Raw genomic sequence first — 21,065 nt, forward strand, 5'->3', positions numbered from 1 at the left:
CTGCCAAAATCCTTTAGAAGCATCCAGTTTCGTGAATATCTTCGCTTGGGCCATTTCACTGCTGATCTCCTCCCGTTTGGGTATGGGATAATGTTCCCGCATAATGTTATTATTGAGGTCTTTGGGGTCTATACAGATGCGGAGCTCGCCAGAGGGCTTCTTGACACACACCATGGAGCTGACCCATGGCGTGGGCTCCATGACCCTGGATAGGACCCCTTGGTCCTGGAGATCCTGCAGCTGCAGCTTGAGGCTGTCTTTAAGTGGCGCAGGAACCCTGCGAGGTGTGTGAATGACCAGGATGGCATCCGGTTTGAGGCGAATTCGGTAGGTGTATGGTAGTGTTCCCATGCCCTCGAATGCCTCCTGGTTGTGGGCGAGGAGCGATTGGAGCTGTGCGTTGAACTCTGCATCCGGGAAGTCAGGCGTGCCGTCTGGAGAGAGAGAGAGAATTTGTTGCACAAGGTGGAGAGCCTTACATGCCTGTGAGCCCAGCAGGGAGTCCTTCGATGGGCCAACTATCTCGAACGAGAGTGTGGCCATGTGTGTTTTGTGTGTCACCTGGAGCTGGCAGGATCCCATGGCCGGGATAATGTTCCCATTGTAGTCGACCATCTTGCACCGGGATGGCTGGATTGGTGGTCTGACCTTCATGGCATAAAATGCTGACCATGCTATGAGGTTGGCGGAGGTGCCAGTGTCCAGGCGGAAAGTGATCGGCGATCGGTTGACCGTCAGGGTGGCACTCCATTCATCGGCCGGATTGATGGTGTTGACCCGGTTCACATCAATGACCGCAACCCGGAAGGCGTCTTGGTCATCTGTGTCGTCGGTTTGGATGTCGTGATGTGGAGGCTGGATGGTCCACACGTGTCTGCGAGGTTGTCGGAGATGTGGAAGATCCACAGGTCGAGCCGCTCGACAGTAGGCAGCGTAGTGGCCCATCTTGCCACAGCGTAGGCATTGTCGGGTTTTTGCAGGACATTGCCCTTTTAAATGTGCAGCTCCACAGTTGCCGCACGTCATGACGTCATGGCGTTCATTACGCCACTGTGCATGTGCAGTTCGGTCTTGCGTCGGGCGCGCCTGCGCAGCACGTCCCTCAGTGTTGCCGTAGGTTTTGGCGCGCACAAACGCGGGAGGCCTCAAAAAGCACGCGAAACCGCCGCCCTCGTCCGGGCCGCGGGCCAGGAGAAACTCGATTGCCTGGATGCGTTCGGCCTCGTGGGCGGCCTGGCTTTCCGATTCGATCGCTTGGGACCCCCTCCGTGCCGATTCGGTCGCCTGAAATTGGGCATAGAGGCTGGTCGCATTTTCATGCAGGACACAGGCTTCAACTGCAGATGCTAAGGTCAGGCCGTTAATTTTTAGAAGCTGCTGGCGTAGGCCACTGGAGGCAACGGCAAAAACGATCTGGTCCCGGATCATGGACTCTGAGGTGGTGCCGTAACCGCAGGACTGCGCGAGTAAACGGAGGTGCGTCAGGAAGGGCTGAAAGAGCTCATCCTTACCTTGTAGGCGCTGTTGAAAGATATACCTCTCAAAACTTTCATTGACCTCAACGTTGAAGTGCTGGCCGAGCTTGAGGAGGACCGTGTCATATTTAGATTTGTTCTCGCCTTCCGCGAACACCAAGGAGTTGTATACATCGATGGCGTGCTGACCTGCGGTAGTGAGGAGCATGGCAATCTTTGTTTCGTCCGAGGCGCCCTGTTTTTCGTTGGCTCGCGTGAACAGTTCGAATCGCTGCTTGAAGAGCTTCCACTTGGTGCCCAGGTTCCCAGCGACTTGCAACGGCTGCGGTTTGTTGTGGGTGTCCATGGCTCAGGATGGCAGATTTGCCGTTAAGTATCGATTCACTCACTGGTACCATGTGGTGTTGGGTGCTCTGAGGTACAGACGAACCAACACGGTTGCGATTGGTACAACGCAGTTTTATTCCAACTAGTTACTTACACATCTGACTTGGTACTCAGCACGTGGTGACAGTGTGAGTGTCTTGTTAATGAGATCCTGGCCTTGTCCTGTCTCCAGATGGACTGGCCAGCAGGTGTCGTGTTTCTTGTCTTATACTGTGTCTGCTCTTGTCTGTGATTGGCTGTTGTGTTATGTGTGCTAATTGGTCTGTTGGTCTGTCTATCATGATGTGTGTGTTGTGATGTGTGTTTTAATATCATGACAGCTGTGATCGCGCCCGCTATCGCCCCCCACTCCCACGCCAAATACACAATGGGAGCCGCCATCTTCTCCTCCCAGGGCCATGTGTGACCAATGGGCACTGCCATCTCGTCCCCCTTTGGCCACGTGCGCCCCATGGGCGCCGCCATCTTGTCCCAACCCCGCAATGTACGCACCATGGGTTTGTTCCCCACAGGGTCTCTGGACATCCCGAGATCGGAACCGCACACGCTTGCCATCCAAAGCATCCGATGACTACCCGCAGCTCGCTTCGATGATGCTGGACCAATCTCGCCCGCGCAACCTGGCCACCGCGTCGACGACGGTGAAAATCAACGGCCACGTGACCTCATTCCTGCTGGACTCCGGGAGCAGCGAAAGCTTCGTACACCCAGATACGGTAAGGCGCTGCTCCCTCGCGGTCCATCCTGCCAATCAAAGGATCTCTCTAGCCTCCGGATCCCACTCCGTCCCGATCGGAGGCTTCTGTACAGTCACCCTCACTGTCCAGGGCATAGAATTTCGTAACGTCCGCCTCTATGCCCTACCTAACCTCTGCGCTGCACTCTTGTTGGGCCTGGACGTTCAGTGCAATCTCCAGAGCCTCACCCTCAAATTCGGCAGGGCCCTACCCCCTTACCGTTTGCGGCCTTGCGACCCTCAAGGTCGACCCCCCTCCCTCTTTGCCAATCCAACTGCGGATTGCAAGCCTGTCGCCACCAGGAGCAGATGGTACAGCACCCAGGACAAGACCTTCATCAGGTCCAAAGTCCAGCGGCTGTTTAAGGAGGGTATTATTGAGGCCAGCAACAGCCCCTGGAGAGCCCAAGTGGTAATGGTTAAAACTGGGGAGAAACACAGGATGGTCGTGGACTACAGCCAGACCACCAATCGGTACACGCAGCTTGACGCGTACTCCCTCCCACGCATATCTGATATGGTCAATCAGATTGCGCAGTACCAGGTCTTCTCAACAATTGACCTGAAATCCACCTACCACCAGCTCCCCATCCGGAAGTTGGACCGGCCATACACTGCCTTCGAGGCGGACGGTCGGCACTATCACTTCCTTAGGGTCCCTTTTGGCGTCATAAACGGAGTCTCGGTCTTCCAAAGGGAATTGGACCGAATGGTCGACCAGTACGGTTTGCGGGCCACCTTTCCGTACTTAGATAATATCACCATCTGCGGACATGACCAGCAGGACCACGATGCCAACCTCGAAAAACTCCTCCGCACTGCCACTCTTCTCAACCTGACCTATAACAAAGAGAAGTGTGTGTTCAGCACGGCCCTGTTAGCCATTCTCGGCTATGTAGTCCAAAATGGACTTCTCGGACCCGACCCCGACCGCATGCGCCCCCTCATGGAGCTCCCCCTCCCCCACTGCCCCAAGGCCCTCAAACGCTGCCTGGGGTTCTTTTCCTACTACGCCCAGTGGGTGCCAAACTATGCGGACAAGGCCCGCCCACTCATTCAGTCCACCCAATTCCCTCTCGCGGCCGAGGTACAACATGCTTTCGCCCGCATCAGAGCAGACATCGCCAAGGCCGGGATGCGGGCAGTGGACGAATCACTGCCCTTTCAAGGAGAAAACAACGCTTCAGGCGTCTCCCTTGCTGCCACCCTAAACCAGGCAAGCAGACCCGTGGCATTCTTTTCCCGCACCCTTCATGCCTCTGAAATTCGACACTCATCTGTCGAAAAGGAGGCCCAAGCTGTCGTTGAAGCTGTGCGGCATTGGAGGCATTACCTGGCCGGTAAGAGATTCACTCTCCTCACTGACCAACGGTCGGTAGCCTTCATGTTCAATAACACACAGCAGGACAAGATCAAAAATGATAAAATCTTGCGGTGGAGAATCGAGCTCTCCACCTATAATTACGAGATTTTGTATCGCCCCGGTAAACTCAACGAGCCCCCAGACGCCCTCTCCCGAGGTACATGTGCCAGCGCACAAGTAGACCAACTCTGGGCCCTACACGACAGCCTTTGTCACCCGGGGATCACTCGATTGTACCATCTGGTCAAAGCTCGCAATCTGCCCTACTCCGGCGACGAGGTAAGGACAGTCACCAGGGACTGCCAGGTCTGTGTGGAGTGCAAGCCGCACTTCTACCGGCCGGACCCTGCGCGCTTGTTGAAGGCTTTCCGCCCCTTTGAACGCCTCAGCGTGGATTTCAAAGGGCCCCTCCCTTCCACCGACCGTAACACGTACATTCTCAGTGTGGTCGATGAGTACTCCAGATTTCCCTTCGCCATCCCATGCCCCGATATGACGTCTGCCCCGTCATCAAGGCGCTCAACACCATCTTCGCTCTGTTCGGTTTCCCCGCCTACATCCACAGTGACAAGGGATCCTCATTCATGAGCGATGAGCTGCGTTAGTTCCTGTTCAGCAGGGGTATCGCCTCCAGCAGGACGACCATCTACAACCCCCGGGGAAACGGGCAGGTAGAACGGGAGAATGGGATGGTTTGGAGGGCCGTCCAGCTGGCCCTACGGTCCAGGAACCTCCCAGCCTCTCGCTGGCAGGAGGTCCTCCCTGACGCCCTACAGTCCATCTGGTCACTATTGTGCACCGCCACTAATGACACACCCCATGAACGTGTTTTTACCTTCCTCAGGAAGTCCACATCCAGGGTGTCGCTCCCGACTTGGCTCGCTGCTCCAGGACCGGTCCTTCTCCGTAGGCACATCCGACTCCACAAGGCGGACCCCTTGGTGGACAGGGTTCACCTGCTCCATGCCAACCCTCAATATACCTACGTGGAGTTCCCCTACGGCCGGCAATATACTGTCTCACTCAGGGACCTGGCACCATCAGGTTCCACCCCAGCACACTCCCCCACCCATGAGCCCCCCCCCCCTCCCACCGCGCAGCCAACATTGACCCCACCAGACCACCCCCCCCACTCCCCCTACCCGCAGAAGAGGATTTTGGCATTCTCCCGGAGTTCCCCGATGACTGGCCAGCATCAGCACTGCCACCACCGCCATCGATGCCACCGCCAGCACCGACTTCGCCGCCACCATTACGCCGCTCCCAACGAAGCACTGGATCGGCTGAACCTTTGACGGACTCCGGACCTTCAATGTGGACTTTTCGTTTTCTTTCTTCTTCCTTGTTTTCCCCATTCTTAACACTGTACATAATTGCACTATTTATATATAGTTTCACATCACCCCCGCCGGACTCATTTTTAACAGGGGGTGAATGTGGTGAACCACTGTCTTAGGGAATGTAAGGTAGGACCTGCACTACAGGTTCGCCGGTAGCCCCTGCCAGCTGGCTCCACCCACTATGATCTGTATAAATATGCATGACCTCCATTGCCCTGCCATTTCACCAGCTGCAGCAGGAGGCCACGCATCTGACTGCAATAAAGCCACAGTTGTACCCAATCTGAGTCTTTGGGCAATTGATTGTGCATTGAGCATGCCCGCAACAAAAGCATCCTGTATTAAGAGTTTGGTGTGGTCATTGGCTGAGACTTGTGGACAGTTACAGTTTCTACCTAACACTAACAATGCGTAGTAAAAATCGTCCAGTGATTCCCCTGGGATCTGCCGTCTGGTAGCTAATAGATGCCAAGCGTATACCTGATTCACAGTGCAGACGTAGTGCTCTTTTAACAAAGTCATTGCGTCCTCGAAACTGTCCGCGTCTTCGATAAGTGTGTAGATTTCTGGGCTCACCCTTGGGTGGAGGACTCGCATTTTCTGTTCCTCTGTGGGGGTAGTCGGGGCTGTCCTGGTGTACCCGTTGAAACATGCCAGACAATGTTTAAAAGATGCTGCTGCATTTGCCGCGGGTTGATTTGTAGACACTCTGGCTTGATGAGGAGAGCAGCCATTCTTCAATTTTGTTCATTAAATTGATGCACGATCAATCACTACTGAAGCGAGATTGTAGTCCAATTGAAGTCTTTAATGAACAAGTAGTTACCCAGCAGCTCCGGTACAGAATGACTGCTGTGGGTGAAACACAGACTCTCATGTTCCGCCTGCTGGGCGGAGCCAGCAGGCAGGTTCTACCACTCATAAGGTACATCCCACCTAGGTACCACGATACCACTAATATAGCCACAGTCACATTCTGATTGAATACAGGTAATGAATTAGCAGTACCTTCTCTTTGCTCATGTATATCCTGTTTTCGCATGTGTGCCAATGATACTTAGCCCTACAACTCGCTCACTTCTTCTTGACTGCATCCATGTTGTCAGTCTTTTTGTCCATTGTCAAGTGTTAAATTGGTCACAAATCTGGCTCAAACTGGGTATAGTATGTGCAACAAGCATCATTCCTTGTGACTGATTCCACTCTGTCCCTTGCCAGTTCTCTCATGCCTACCAAAGATTGCAGGCTTGTGCTGCTACCTCAACCACTTTGCTATTGGTAGAAGAACTTTGAACTCAGTCATTCTGAATTATTGGAATTCCTTCAACAAATCTTTCTGTATTTTCATCTGTCTGCGAGGTCCACCTCTTGGTGGAATGCATTTCATAACCTCTTCTAATTTCTCTCTTCCTGGCTTAATGCTGGTTTTTCTTTCTTGTACTTTTGAAATATCTTGGAATGGTTTTCTTAGCTAAGGATGCTATGCAAATGCGTATTATTGTTGTTAAGGGACCTTTCTAAGTTGCACGCTCATCTGAAAAGATTTTTTTTTGCCAATCATCCCAAATCTATCAACAACTTCTACAGAATGTCAAAAATATTTACTTACAACTTTATAAATGTCAGTTCTAAAAATCAGTTTGCATTAGGAACAATATTTAAAGTTGCTTTGGCTGTTATAGGGGTCGTTGCTATTTCAATAACTGGCTCGGATTAGTCCCTGGAAAAGCTGTTGTATGGTTCTTTTGCCTTATAGGGTTGCTTGTGTGAGTGCTCAATTGACAACATCTTGCAGTCTATATTACTAAGGATCAGAATCCTTGGAGGCATTGAAACTTTCTTGAAAGATTGTTTTGCTGGGGAATTCTAAGAAGAAAATGTTGATCGTGACAGCAAAAAAGTAAATTGTGCTCACCAGCAGCCCTTACAATTTGTTCAGCATTTAATTTTGTTTGCAGACATGCTGAACTGTCAGCACACCCAAATAGATGAACAATTCACTGCCACTGTTGTTGCCGAGCCTCAAACTTCCCATAGCATATGTAACCTTATTTATGGATATGAAATTGGTCTGTTATCACCTAATCTGTCTTTGAGTAAAAATGGTGCTAATTTCACATCAAGGTGCATGACACGCAAATTCGTGAAGCATTCCTCATTTTGGGCAGCACGGTAACACACTGGGTCGCACTATTGCTTCACAGCTCCAGGGTCTCAGGTTCGATTTGCATCAGTGTCTCTGCATGTTTTCCCCGTGTCTGTGGGGGTTTCCACCGGGTGCTCCGGTTTCCTCCCACAAGTCCCGAAAGATGTGCTGTTAGGTAATTTGGACATTCTGAATTTTCCCTCTATGTACCCGAACAGGCGCTGGATTATGGCAACTAGGGGCTTTCCACATTAACTTGATTGCAGTGTTAATGTAAGTCTACTTGTGACAATAAAGATTATTATTATTATTTATGGAACTACATGTTGGAAGTAGTTCTGTAGTATCACAGAGGCAAAGAAAATCCAACTGTCATATTGGCTGCTATGTAGGTTTGACACAAAATTGCTAGGGGTCTATCATGTACGTGCAATTCCTACTGCCCAATTTTCTGAACTGCATACAGATGATTCACGATGCACAGGCTGAAGAGCAACACAATTTTCCCCTGAACTACTCCAATCCTACTGTTTGTACAAAGCACCACGCAAATTGCATAAGAACGACAGATTGCAGCCTGGTGATTGCTTGCAACAGAAGAATTTAAAGAAATCTCAGGTTTTCCATAGCCTGTGATACTGGACTGGGTCCAATGTATCCCATGGCATTTGCAAATATATTCTCCAGTAACAAGACCCAATATCCCCAATGGGTAATGTGAATTTGTTTGGATTTGGTGAAGAATGTTGAGGCCCACAGGAGGCATTTAGATAAATCCTCATGGTTTATTTTAATTGACATGTACAGCTTGATCACCGGAAGTCTAATCAATGAACTTTTCTTCTAGAGCCTATTCGCCCGGTTCTCCTCTTTGCATCTGTAATTTCTTCTGCAAGTGGACTTAGCTTTGGATATGGATTTGCAAACATTTCTGGAGCTCTTCTACAGCTGGCCACTGATTTCCAGCTTACCTGTGAGGAACAAGAATTAATTGTAAGTTCAATCTTAATTGGAGCCATAGTAGGTTCACTCGCTGGTGGTTACATCACAGATAACTGGGAAAGACGGATTGGAATCATTGTAACATCTTGCTGTGTTATATTGGGAAGTACCATTATGTCAGCGTCTATCTCCTACCCAATGCTCATTGCAGGTCGCATCATCGTGGGAGTTGGTACAATATCAGGTGCATTTTCAGCCAGTATTTATATATCGGAGATTGCACCACCAGACAGAAGAGGCTTGCTGGTAGCGCTGATTGAATTCATGACTGTTATTGGTGTTCTGGTGGCCTTTATTTTTAATTATACTTTTTCCAGCACTTCAGGTGGTTGGCGATACATGTTCGCAATTGCTATACCACCAGTCATCCTGCAAGTCATTTGCCTTTTCTTCCTTCCACCAAGTCCTCGGTTTATGGTGAAGAAAGGTTATGACGAAAAGGCAAGTCTTGTCCTGAAGAAGATTAGGTCATACAACATTGATAATGAACTCACAGACATCAAATCTTCCTTGGCCATTGAAAGCAATTATACATTTTTAGATCTGTTTAGGGCAAAGAACAACATGAGAATGCGACTCTTGATAGGATTCGGCATGTCCCTGTCTATGCAAGCTACAGGCCAAGTAAATATTATATTTTATGCATCCACTATCTTAAGATCTGTTGGTTTTGCAAGTGAATCAGCAGCAACACTAGCTTCAGTCAGCATGGGACTCATTAAAGTGCTTGGCGCAGTTCTAGCAATGGCACTCATTGATAAACTAGGACGTAAAACGTTTCTGTACTTGGGAAGTACTGTTATGATTATATCATTGATTATATTGGCACTGATCATCCACAAAATCCCAATGAAGTTTGAAGATATCTGCAGATACCCTAATCTCACTCATCACTGGCAAGATAATGTCACATCTACAATGCCTGGATATAATTCAGTGGCTGTCACTGCCTTTCCTTCAAGTACAGACTTCAGTTCATCGAAACCTTCAATAACAGATCAAGGCAATATGGGAATTACAATACTGCAAAATACATCCTCCCCTCCATTTATGGGAAGCCCTGAGAAAGATGGACATGCGAACGAACAAGTTTCTCCTGTGTTGAAGTGGCTGTGTCTTTGTTGCCTGCTTCTCTATGTGGCTGCCTTTTCTATAAGTTTTGGACCAGGTAAACACTTATGTAGAAGTTACTCCTGCACAGATGATACCATTGGTGGTAAACTTTATAATCTTTTAGAGTACTGTAATGGTTAGTGTAATGGTTATAAACTGTACATCAGGTATAAGGGGATCAGGGGTTATGGGGATAAGGCAGGAGAATGGGGATGAGAAAAATATCAGCCATGATTGAATGGCAGAGCAGACTCGATGGGCTGAGTGGCCTAATTCTGCGCCAATGTCTTATGGTCTTATAACGACTGAGATATCGACGAAGATTATTTTTTGTTTTCAACATGACAGGCAAATGTTATTTGTACATTGTGAAAGGATCATCTCTGAAAAGTATTTAAGTATCTAACTTTATTTTCTTCTTTTGGTTGCAGTAATTTGGGTGTTGCTGAGTGAAATTTTTCCAATAGGGATAAAAGGCAGAGCTATGGCTCTCATAGGAGGCTTGGACGCAGCCATAAATCTGCTCATTGCTTTAACTTTTCTGTCTGTGGCAGGTAAGGAACAGCCACAAAGGCTTTTGGAAAATGGGATGAAACCAATAATTTTTCTATTGACGCTAATAGTGCTCATCGTTCGAAACAGCTTTACTTGAGTTATTTTATAAATTAACCCCCATTTCCCCCCAAATGGGCTTGTTCTGATCCAACTTGTTGGCTTATCTGCATTTCCTGAACATAAGTCCAGTTTTCCAATGGAGGTTCCCCTGTCCCCTCCTTAATACACTATCGGCATAGGGAAAACCTGCCCAAGGGAGCATGAACTGACGGATACTTTTCTGAGGGTCGTAAAATCCACAGTAGGGTGTAACTGGAACAGTGCTGCAGCCAACTGAGACATAACACATTGTGACAGGCACTGAAAAGGGAAATAATGGAACTCAAGGGCACAGTCACAACATTCCTCCCTTTCCTGGTTTTGAGAGTTGAAGGTCCTGCCACAGGAAGTGCACAGGAAAAGAACGGGGCTATTGGTGCTGACGACAACCTTCCTATAAGAGGACAGGTGCAGGCGACATCAAAGGATTTCACAGACTGAGACCACATGGTCGCAATCATGTATAATCCTATAGAAAATAGGGACCTCTACTCATCTATATTGAACACAATTCTTGTGGACCCTATCAAGCATGGAATAAATCTATGGGAATATCCACATCCTCTGGAGGATACTATTTCCTGCATTTTATACAACAAGTACTGTGGCACCTTTCATGGTGCTACAGTAATAAAGCGAACTATAAATTCTCAAAATAGGAAGGAAGAAATGTTCGGCGCCGAGGACCCGGGTTCGAATCCCGGCCCCGGGTCACTGTCCGTGTGGAGTTTGCACGTTCTCCCCGTGTCTGCGTGGGTTTCACCCCCACAACCCAAAAAGATGTGCAATGTTGGTGGATTGGCCACGCTAAATTGTCCCTTAATGGGAAAAAAAAAGAATTGGGTACTCTAAATAGGTTAAAAAAAAAGGAAGGAAGAAACTTTCTCCCTTATTAGAGGAGTCAATATGGGCGGCACGGTGGTGCAGCGGTGATCACTGCTGCCTCACGGTGCTGAGGACCTGAGTTCGATCCTGGCACCAGGTTACAGTCCGTGTGGAGTTTGCACATTCTCCCCGTGTCTGCGTGGTTCTCACCCAAAGATGTGCAGGGTAGATGGATTGGCCATGCTAAATAGCTCATTAATTGGAAAAAAATAATTGGGTACTCTAAATTATTAAAATAAAGTAGAGAACATAAGAACATAAGAACTAGGAGCAGGAGTAGGCCATCTGGCCCCTTGAATCGGTGGGACCAGCGCCGCGCCAACCACACCGGCGCCAATGGCGCCAATTCTCCGCTCTGCGGAGAATCGCGTATCGGCGTTGAGGCAGCATGGCGCGATTCGCGCCGGTCGAGGGAATTCTCCGGCCCGGCCCTGGGCTGAGAGAATCCAGCCCCGGATACCTGCTGAACATGGATTGAATGCAAACACCTCCTCTCATTGAAGGCCCTGGGGTTGAAACGAATAGGCACCGGCCTCAAAGTTCCCTGCACCTGAATATCACGACCTGCGAAACACAAATGAGACCAGTGAGCTTAGGGCACCAATTGGAGATTCCCAGTCAATCTGGTTGTATATGGGCATGAGATTTAGAGTCACTATTTGCCAGCAGCTGCCACAAGTACCTGTTTAAAAGAGAGGCGATTCCACTGAGCTCCCACTGAAGTGCCAACAAAGGATCAGAAATTCAGAGCCACAATATTCACACTTTTGGAGCAGGGACCAAAGATAATGGCTTCAGTCTCTCCAATGCTTAACGGGGTGGAAATTTCTGCTCATTTAGTACTGGATATTGGATAAGCAATATGATAATTTGACAACAATGGATGACTGAGGGAGGTGATGGTGAGGCGGAACTCACCATGATAAGGAAATCTCTTTATAATAGTTTAAGGCCACTTCTTCACGTTTTTCTTATTTTTGCTGCTGACAAGAAATGGGAATGATACCATATCATGGAAAACAGGACAGCAATCCAGATAACACTTACATGCAGACTCTGCCTGCACATTGACTTGCCTGCCAGTTATTTTTTACCTGTCACATCTAAGCGAGCTGTATACCATTAAACCGTGTTGTCCTACCTTTTCAAACTTTCCTAAACGGCCCTCTTCAGTTCAGTGGAGTTTTGTATCTGTTTCTACTGATGTGTTATGTACTCTGGGATAACACAGGCTGCAACTGGATGCAGCTTTAACCAAAAGATACTCCAGACCTTGAAGTTAGTTCAATCTTATTTATTGAACCAGAAGCACAGTTAGCACAATACTCTATGAGTTTGACTCTGCTAACCTTAATGTGATTACTCTGTCTGACTGAAACAGACGAGCTCTTAGCCAGAGGTATGATAGTGTAAATAAACCATGACTCATGTAGATGTTCATCAGTAGAAAGAGACGGAGTGTGAGTGCCTCGTGCCTTTTATAGTGAGATACCACCCCTGAGTGTCCTGCCTGCTCATTGGTCATGTCCTGTTCTCTGTGTTCATTAGCTGCCTGTCTGTGCCTGTCTGTATATCGTTAACTGCATGTCTGCACAGTGGGCTAAATCGCTGGCTTGTAATACAGAACAAGGCCAGCAGCGCGGGTTCAATTCCTGTACCAGCCTCCCTGAACAGGCGCCGGAATGTGGCGACTAGGGGCTTTTCACAGTAACTTCATTGAAGTCTACTCGTGACAATAAGCTATTATTTTTATATACTATTTGGGAAAATACTGGGAATTCTAACTAAGCTGCAAAGCATTCTAAATTATTTCTATCCTTAGTTTTCTAAAATTTTAATTTCAAATCTCATTTTCTGTGCGCGATCTAACTAAAAAGAAATAGATACAATCAAATTTCTGTGGATGCTGGAATCTGAAACAAAACAGAAAATACTGGACAATCTCAGCAGGTCTGACAGCCTCTGTGGAGAGAGAACGGATGACTCTTTGTCGAAGCTTTGTTAATGTTTGAAGGCTCAGAACGCAGTAAGAAGCTGGCGAAAGCCCAATTGACACAGGTAGCTCTTCAGACTCTATTTAACATCCAGCCATTACCCAGTGGAAAGCTTTGTCAAATGCCTGGCAGGAATAAATGTTCTCATTTAGCACAGGAACACTGACAGACAGAGTCATCAAAACTGGAAACGTTAGCTTCCTTTTCTCTCCACAGATACTGTCAGACCTGCTGAGATTGTCCAGTATTTTCTGTTTTTGTAAAAAAAATAGAGTCTGTTCTGGGCGGGATGAACAAAGTTTTTCCCAATGCTCGTCGAGCCGGGAACAACCCCACTCGAACAGCGCTTTGTTTTAAGGCCCCACCCCCACCCTGAGACCACACTGAGCGTCATTTCCTGCAGAGGAGCTCCAGGGAGTGGAGCTCCACCGTACAGGAAGAGATTTGATCTGTTGACCCCCCCGCCCAACTCAACACCCAGACCCCCTTACGTCCCAACTCATCTCTAAGGGATTCATCGAGCTTCCCCCACCTCACCCCTGCGCCCCATCTTGGTATGGACAAAATGGCAGCCTGTAACCCTGGCAGTGCCCCATGGGCACCCTGGCAGTGCTCGGCTGGCACCTGGGTGGCATTGCCAGGGTGGCACTACCAGGGTGCCAGGCTGGCAGTGTCAAGGTGCCTGGGTGGCATTAGCAGTACCAGGGTGCCATCCTTCCCAGGGGCATACCACCCAGGGGCTTCCGTTCACCTTGGGGTCCCCCCAGGTACAGTTTTGTCTGGTCCCCATGAGGACCAGCACTGAACGACGCCTGGCTGGGGTCTGCTCGGGAATGCCGAAAGATGCCTGGTGGCCGTTAGATCCGGCGGGAGCACGGCTAAGTGGGTTCTTAAACAGATCGCGATATCTTGCGAGATTCAGTTAAATCTCACGAGGCATAATGGCCGTCAGGAATCCCGTGGGAAGCCTCTTGAGGAATCATCGGCCGTGTCCTGCCTCGCCCCTCTGCTGTGCAATGTTGTGGATGGCGCAGCAAGCTACCATGATGTGGGTGACCCTCTCAGCATTATCCTGGAGGGCCCCTCCAGAGTACTCCAGGCACCTGAACTGCATCTCCAGGAGGCCGAAGCACTGCTCGATCACACCCCGGTCACTGCATGGGCGTCATTGTAGAGTGGCCTCTGAATAGATGACATCAGCCATGACCGCAGTGGATAAGCCCTGTTACCCAGGAGCCAACCCCTCAGCTGGAGTGCATCTCAAACATGTCAGGAATCGTCGAGTGCACCAGGATGAAGGTGCTGTGCACACTACCTGGGTATTGGGCGCTGACGTGTATGATGCGCAGCTGGTGGTCACATATCAGCTGTATGTTCATCAAGTGGAAGCCATTTTGGTTGGTGTAGAGCGGCCTGTCATCTGCAGGTGCTCTTGGGGGGCATGCATCCCATCGATCACCCCCTGGACCCGAGACCTCCCGGCGATGGCGGCAAATCCCGCTGTCCGGGCATCCTGGTGGGCTTGGTCCACATTGAAATGGATGTATTGAGCTGCCTGGGCATATAGGGCCTCCGTGATGGCGCGGGTGCATCTGGGCACCGAGGTCTGTGAGATACCGACAGGTCCCTACTCGGTGCCTGGAAGGACTCCGTGGCATAAAATTCAGGCCGACCGTCACCTTGATGGCGGGTGGCCTCCCCCATATACTCGTGGTGCCAGGTGTGCCATGATCTGGCAGATATGTTGCACTGTCTCCTTGCTCAGCTGGAGCATTCAACGGCATGCCCGGTCCGGCAGGTCCTCGAATGACAGGCGGTGCCGGTACACACGAGGCCTCATGTGGCGCCTCACTGTCACCTCCTCCTCCTCAGTCTGTTGGGCTCTCCATCCTGGGTGGCCGCCACCTGTTCCTCTGCATCTCCTCCGCTACTGCACGCTCCGCTGCAGCAGTTTCCTCCTCCTCCTCGAGCAGCTCCAGCTTGTCCAGCTGCAGGGCATACCCCAGGGCTGCGCCTGCTAGCAGGAAGGCCACCATTGCTGGTTGAATTGCAGTATCCATTTTCTGTAGGGTGAAAGGCCGACATGTTAGCATGGTGTGTACCCCCTTGCCCAACCAGGTCCAACGGGGTACATGGTAACCCCATTTGGCACTGTGGGCTCTGTCTCCGCATGTCCCACCCCCCCGATTCCCGCACCCCTGGCCCCTTCTGTTCTTGGCACTTTGGAGGTCTCTGGCATCCATCCCTGATGCCAGCGTACACTCTGCGGCACCCGCCGAGCACCCCATGTAGGGGCGACAGTGGGCGTTGTCCTGGGTAGGCCATCTGATGCCCCGCCGGTGGATAGTGGCTGGGGAGGGGAATGGCGGAGGGTGTGGTGCGGGGGTGGGGACACCCATAAGGCCGGTGTCACTCTGCAGAACCAGGGGCAAAGGTGGGTAATCAGTAGGGTGTGCACCAAGATGGCTGCTTTGCAGGCTGTAGCAATGGCGGTCCATACCTGAACACCGCCCCAACCCCATGCGGGGGTCACCCTGGCTACCCGCCTTTTCTCCCATCATCACCCCCTCCCCTCCGGCCGTGGCGGGATCCCTGCCCCATCCCAGCCATCCTGGCCAATGTCCGGCCCACCAGCCCACAGACGCGCTTCTCTGTGACCTAAACCCTCTCCCTCCCTCAACAGCCACGACGCCAGTTTCACAATTTTTAAAAGCACAAGTGAACCCCGCCATCAGGAACTCGCCCCATCAGAAGCAGAGGTCCCAGAGAATGCCCGCTAATTATATGCAAAATGTGTCCACTGCATTCCAAACCGCATTGGCGCCACTATCAAGGTGACGGAGAATTGCGATTTGGTGTCAAATCGGCACCTGCTGCGATTTAGTCATCGGAACCTATTCTCAGCCCAATTGCGTTTCCTGATTTCGCCATCAGACAACGGAGAATCCTGCCCCTTGTGTTTACATAGACCGAGATTTTCTGTTTATGCCTTTGAAAGATGGAATAGGAATGCGTGGATGATGAAAATTACTCGCAGACACACTGGGCGGGATTCTCCGCCACGGCGAGATGTCCGCCGACCGGCGCGAAAAACGGCGCGAATCAGTCCGGCATCGCGCCGCCCCAAAGGTGCGGAATCCTCGCATCTTGAGGGGCCGAGCCCTAACCTTGAGGGGCTAGGCCCGCGCCGGACTGATTTCCGCCCCGCCAGCTGGCGGGAAAGGCCTTTGGTGCCCCGCCAGCTGGCGTGAAACTGACTTTGCCGTGCGGCATATGCGCGGGAGCATCAGCGGCCACTCACGGCATCCCCGCGCATGCGCAGTGGAGGGGGTCTCTTCCGCCTCCGCCATAGTGGAGACCATGGCGAAGGTGGAAGGAAAAGAGTGCCCCCACGGCACAGGCCTGCCCGCGGATCGGTGGGCCCCGATCGCGGGCCAGGCCACCGTGGGGGCACCCCCCAGGGCCAGATCGCCCCACGCCCCCCCCCCAGGACCCCGGAGCCCGCCCGCGCCGCCTTGTCCCACCGGTAAGAGAGGTGGTTTGATTCTCGCCGGCGGGACAGGCATTCCAGCAGCGGGACTTCGGCCCATCGCGGGCCGGAGCATCGCCAGGGGGGCCCGCCAACTGGCGCGGCGCGATTCCCACACCCGCCGAATATCCGGTGCCGGAGAATTCGGCAACCGGCGGGGGCGGGATTCACGCCAGCCCCCGGCGATTCTCCGACCCGGCAGGGGGTCGGAGAATCCCGCCCACTCTACTAAACACACTCCACCAGACACAGTCCATCATCCCTTTACTCTTTCCCTCCATTTTCCAGTGCCCAGGTTTGATGACACAGAATGCTTCTGCCTACCTCTGGGTGCTTGTTTGGAAATAAATATGTAAATATGTGGTGGCATGCATATGGGCTATATCAGTGTTCTTCAAACGTTTTTCCAGGGACCCATTTTTACCAGCCGCCCAACGTTCGGGACCCAACCCAGCCGACCTTCGCGACCCCCGCCGGCCGACCTGCGCCACCCACCAATTTCTCTTACCTTGTCTCCTGCTGACAAAAATGGAGGAAATGGTTTTGGGTCCCTTTGGCCCTTGTACACGCTCCTCCAATGGAACATGTTGGATGAAGATAAAGCCTTCCAGGGTCGGAAAGTATGGAGTCTCCGTCTGTCCAAAGTTCTGCATTCTAATTTTAACAAATTAACCCCCCCCCCGAACTTGTAAAAAAAAATTTTTTTTTAATGAATAAAATAAATGAAAAAAATAAAAATTAAATGAATAAAGTAAATGAATAAAATGAATAAAAGCCCCCCGAACTTGTAAAACGAAAAGCTGTGACCGTTTAAAAAAGAAAGCGGCCACACTGCGCATGCGTGCTCGATCATTGGCGCGCATGTGCATAGTGTTGCGCATGCGCGGCGATTATCTAGCACACATGCGCAGTGCGGCCGCATTTCTTTTACATGTTCGCGGCCATTTTGAAGGCCGCTTGCAGCTGGTGTTTTTAACAGCCGGCTGTTGCGGAGATTTGCACGATCGGGAGCGCCGCGACAGATGGCTCCGCGACCCTACCGACCCCGCCCGCGACCCACCCGCGTGTCGCGCCCCCGAGTTTGACAATGCCTGGGCTATATCATAGTGGGATGGTGTGAGACCTCCAACCAGCAGATGGCGGTACAGACACACCATGCGGTCTCCAGACCAAGGTCATGTGACCTGGAATCTGGAAATAAAGTGAGGCCATCCTCACAACAAGAGATAGAGGGTAATAAGACGTACATGAAATTGGTTTGCAAAAGGTGGACAGATAAAAGTATTCGGTGAATTCTTCATAAAGTTCAAGGGACCAAACACAACAATCCTCACAACCGATCAAAGAAAGATGAGCAAATTATTATTTTTCCTGAAGTTCAGAGGCTGTCTGATTCCCTATGTTACCAAAGCTTACAGCAGCAGAGCTCCATCCACACTTTGACTGTAATCCCTGGTGAAGGCTGCAGACCCCACCTTCTGGCACCTTCCTGTATGCAAACTGGCTGCTGCATCCTAATAGTGACCAAACTGTGAAGGTAATTTATTGGTTGTAAAACACTTTGGGAAGTTGTCAAAGTTGCGTATGAGCACAGGTCTTTTTTTAAAAAAAATTTCATATCATGTATTTGTGACCCCAAGACCTAAGCAGAGTTCCGAGTGAATCTTTATCGTGAGTTGCAATCCTGCCCAGCTGGAGATGAATCTAAATGGAAGGGAACTGAAAAGACAAGTCAATGGTGCTTTTACTTTGAAGTATTGCAAATCATCTGTTGCGGAAATAATGATTAGACAGAGACTTCGAGCTTCGTTTTTAGGATTTTATTAATACAATATCGTGGAGAGGCTGCAGTAGCCAAATAGCCACCTCATAACGCTCTGAAATTACATGGCAGAAACCATTATGTTTATAGTCTGAAATAAACAACTAAAGAAGTAAACAGCATCTGGCCGGCCGTGTTTATGTTCAACAAACCTTGCAAATGCACTTGGTTCATTATCTGGTACGCATTTCTTGCCCTTGCTAAAATAACTCGTTATCATCATAAGGCCAAGTCCAAAATGCTGTTTCTAAGCAGTATTTTGTTTGCATTACCTGACCTTCTAAGTTTTGTTCAAAAGCAGTGTCAAAATATAGTCAAGCATTCCCATCATGCTTTAGCAAGTGCCTTTTCTTTAATAGCAACGGATATTAATGTATTCTCTAAGAGGGCAACTAATCCTCACATTAACTTCCCTTCCACACCATCTCATACAAGGTGACATGAGTATTGGCTTTTCACTGGAGAATATTTGTCTCTGCATTTCAAAAAGTAATTCATTATTTGAAGTGCTGTGCGAGATTCAACCATGATGAAGGTACTATTGAACCATGGTTCCTATCAAAGGTCACATCTGGTTCAAGTCAGTTGCAGTACGGGACGGCACGGTGGCTCAGTGGTTAGCACTGCTGTTTCATGGCACCGAGGACCCGGGTTCAATCCCGGCCCCTGGTCACAGTTCATGCGGTGTTTGCACATTCTCTCCGTGTCTGCATGGGTCACACCCCCAAAACTCAAAAAGATGTGAAGGGTAGGTGAATTGGCCACACTAAATTGCTCCTTAATTGGAAAAAAAAGAATTGGGTACTCTAATTTTTTGTTAAATTTGAAAACTCAGTTGCAGTTGATGGGATTCTGAGTCAAGGTAACACAACTATTATGGGCGGTACTATAGCACCAGTGGTTAGCACTGTTTCTTCACAGCGCAGAGTCCTGGGTTCAATTCCGGCTTGGGTCACTGTCTGTGTGGAGTCTGCACGTTCTCCCTGTGTCTGCGTGGGTTTCCTCCAGGTGCTCCGGTTTCCTCCCACAAGTCCCGAAAGACGTGCGTTAAGTGAATTGGATATTCTGAATTCTCCCTCAGTGTCCCTGAACAGGCGCCGGAGTGTGGCAACTAGGGGATTTTCACGGTAACTTCATTGCAGTGCTAATGTAAGGTTACTTGTGACAATAAAGAGCATGTGCCATTTATTCGCTAAGATTAAAATTAACTCCTTCAAACTCTGTGAATACTGGAACGATTAAACTTTTCAAGACCAAGATCGATAGATTTTTGTTGGATTATGGTATCGCGAAATACATTGGTGAGCAAATGGTGTTAAAACAAAGAACAAAGAACAAAGAAAATTACAGCACAGGAACAGGCCCTTCGGCCCTCCCAGCCTGCGCCGATCCAGATCCTTTATGTAAACCTGTCTTCTATTTTCCAAGGATCTACTTCCCTCTGTTCCCCGCCCGTTCATACATCTGTCTAGATGCATCTTAAATGATGCTATCGTGCCCGCCTCTACCACCTCCGCTGGCAAAGCGTTCCAGGCACCCATCACCCTCTGTGTAAAAAACATGACACCCCCAGTCTTGAAAAAAGCTTGTTGCTATCCACCCTGTCCATACCTCTCATAATTTTGTCGACCTCAATCAGGTCCCCCCTCAACCTCCGTCTTTCCAACGAAAACAATCCTAATCTACTCAACCTTTCTTCAGAGCTAGCACCCTCCACAGCAGGTAACATCCTGGTGAACCTCCTCTGCACCCTCTCTAAAGCATCCACATCTTTCTGGTAATGTGGCGACCAGAACTGCACGTAGTATTCCAAATGTGGCCTAACCAAAGTCCTATACAACTGTAACATGACCTGCCGACTCTTGTACTCAATACCCCATCCGATGAAGGCAAGCATGCTGTTTGCCTTTTTGACCACTCTATCGACTTGCGTTGCCACCTTCAGGGTACAATGGACCTGAACTCCCAGATCTCTCTGTACATCAATTTTCCCCAGGACTCTTCCATTGACCGTATAGTCCGCTCTTGAATTAGATCTTCCAAATGCATCACCTCGCATTTGCCTGGATTGAACTCCATCTGCCATTTTTCTGCCCAACTCTCCAATCTATCTATATTTTGCTGTATTCTCTGACAGTCCTCCTCACTATTGCAACTCCACCAATCTTAGTATCATCTGCAAACTTGCTAATCAGACCATCTATACCTTCGTCCAGATCATTTATGTATATCACAAACAACAGTGGTCCGAGCACGGATCCCTGTGGAACACCACTAGTCACCTTTCTTCATTTTGAGACACTCCCTTCCACCACTACTCTCTGTCTCCTGTTGCCCAGCCAGTTCTTTATCCATCTAGCTAGTACACCCTGAACCCCATACGACTTCACTTTTTCCATCAACCTGCCATGGGAAACTTTATCAAATGCCTTACTGAAGTCCGTGTATATGACATCTACAGCCCTTCCCTCATCAATTAACTTTGTCACTTCCTCAAAGAATTCTATTAGGTTTGTAAGACATGACCTTCCCTGCACAAAACCATGCTGCCTATCACTGATAAGTCTATTTTCTTCCAAATGTGAATAGATCCTATCCCTCAGTATCTTCTCCAACAGT

At 49.6% G+C, this 21,065-nt stretch overlaps 1 protein-coding gene across 4 annotated transcripts in view; it reads left to right on the plus strand.

Moving 5' to 3' along the window:
- slc2a12 (solute carrier family 2 member 12) overlaps positions 1 to 21,065 on the plus strand; it is a 162,000-nt gene that overhangs the window by 109,054 nt on the left and 31,881 nt on the right. For all 4 annotated transcript variants that reach the window (XM_072499725.1, XM_072499721.1, XM_072499722.1 and 1 more), the window contains exons 3-4: positions 8,295 to 9,617; positions 9,994 to 10,116. In XM_072499725.1, coding sequence (XP_072355826.1) covers positions 8,295 to 9,617; positions 9,994 to 10,116 — 1,446 coding nt within the window. The remainder of the gene's footprint in view (positions 1 to 8,294; positions 9,618 to 9,993; positions 10,117 to 21,065) is intronic.

The sequence above is a fragment of the Scyliorhinus torazame genome, chromosome 4 (assembly GCF_047496885.1).
Source record: "Scyliorhinus torazame isolate Kashiwa2021f chromosome 4, sScyTor2.1, whole genome shotgun sequence".
Classification (NCBI taxonomy): Eukaryota; Metazoa; Chordata; class Chondrichthyes; order Carcharhiniformes; family Scyliorhinidae; genus Scyliorhinus; species Scyliorhinus torazame.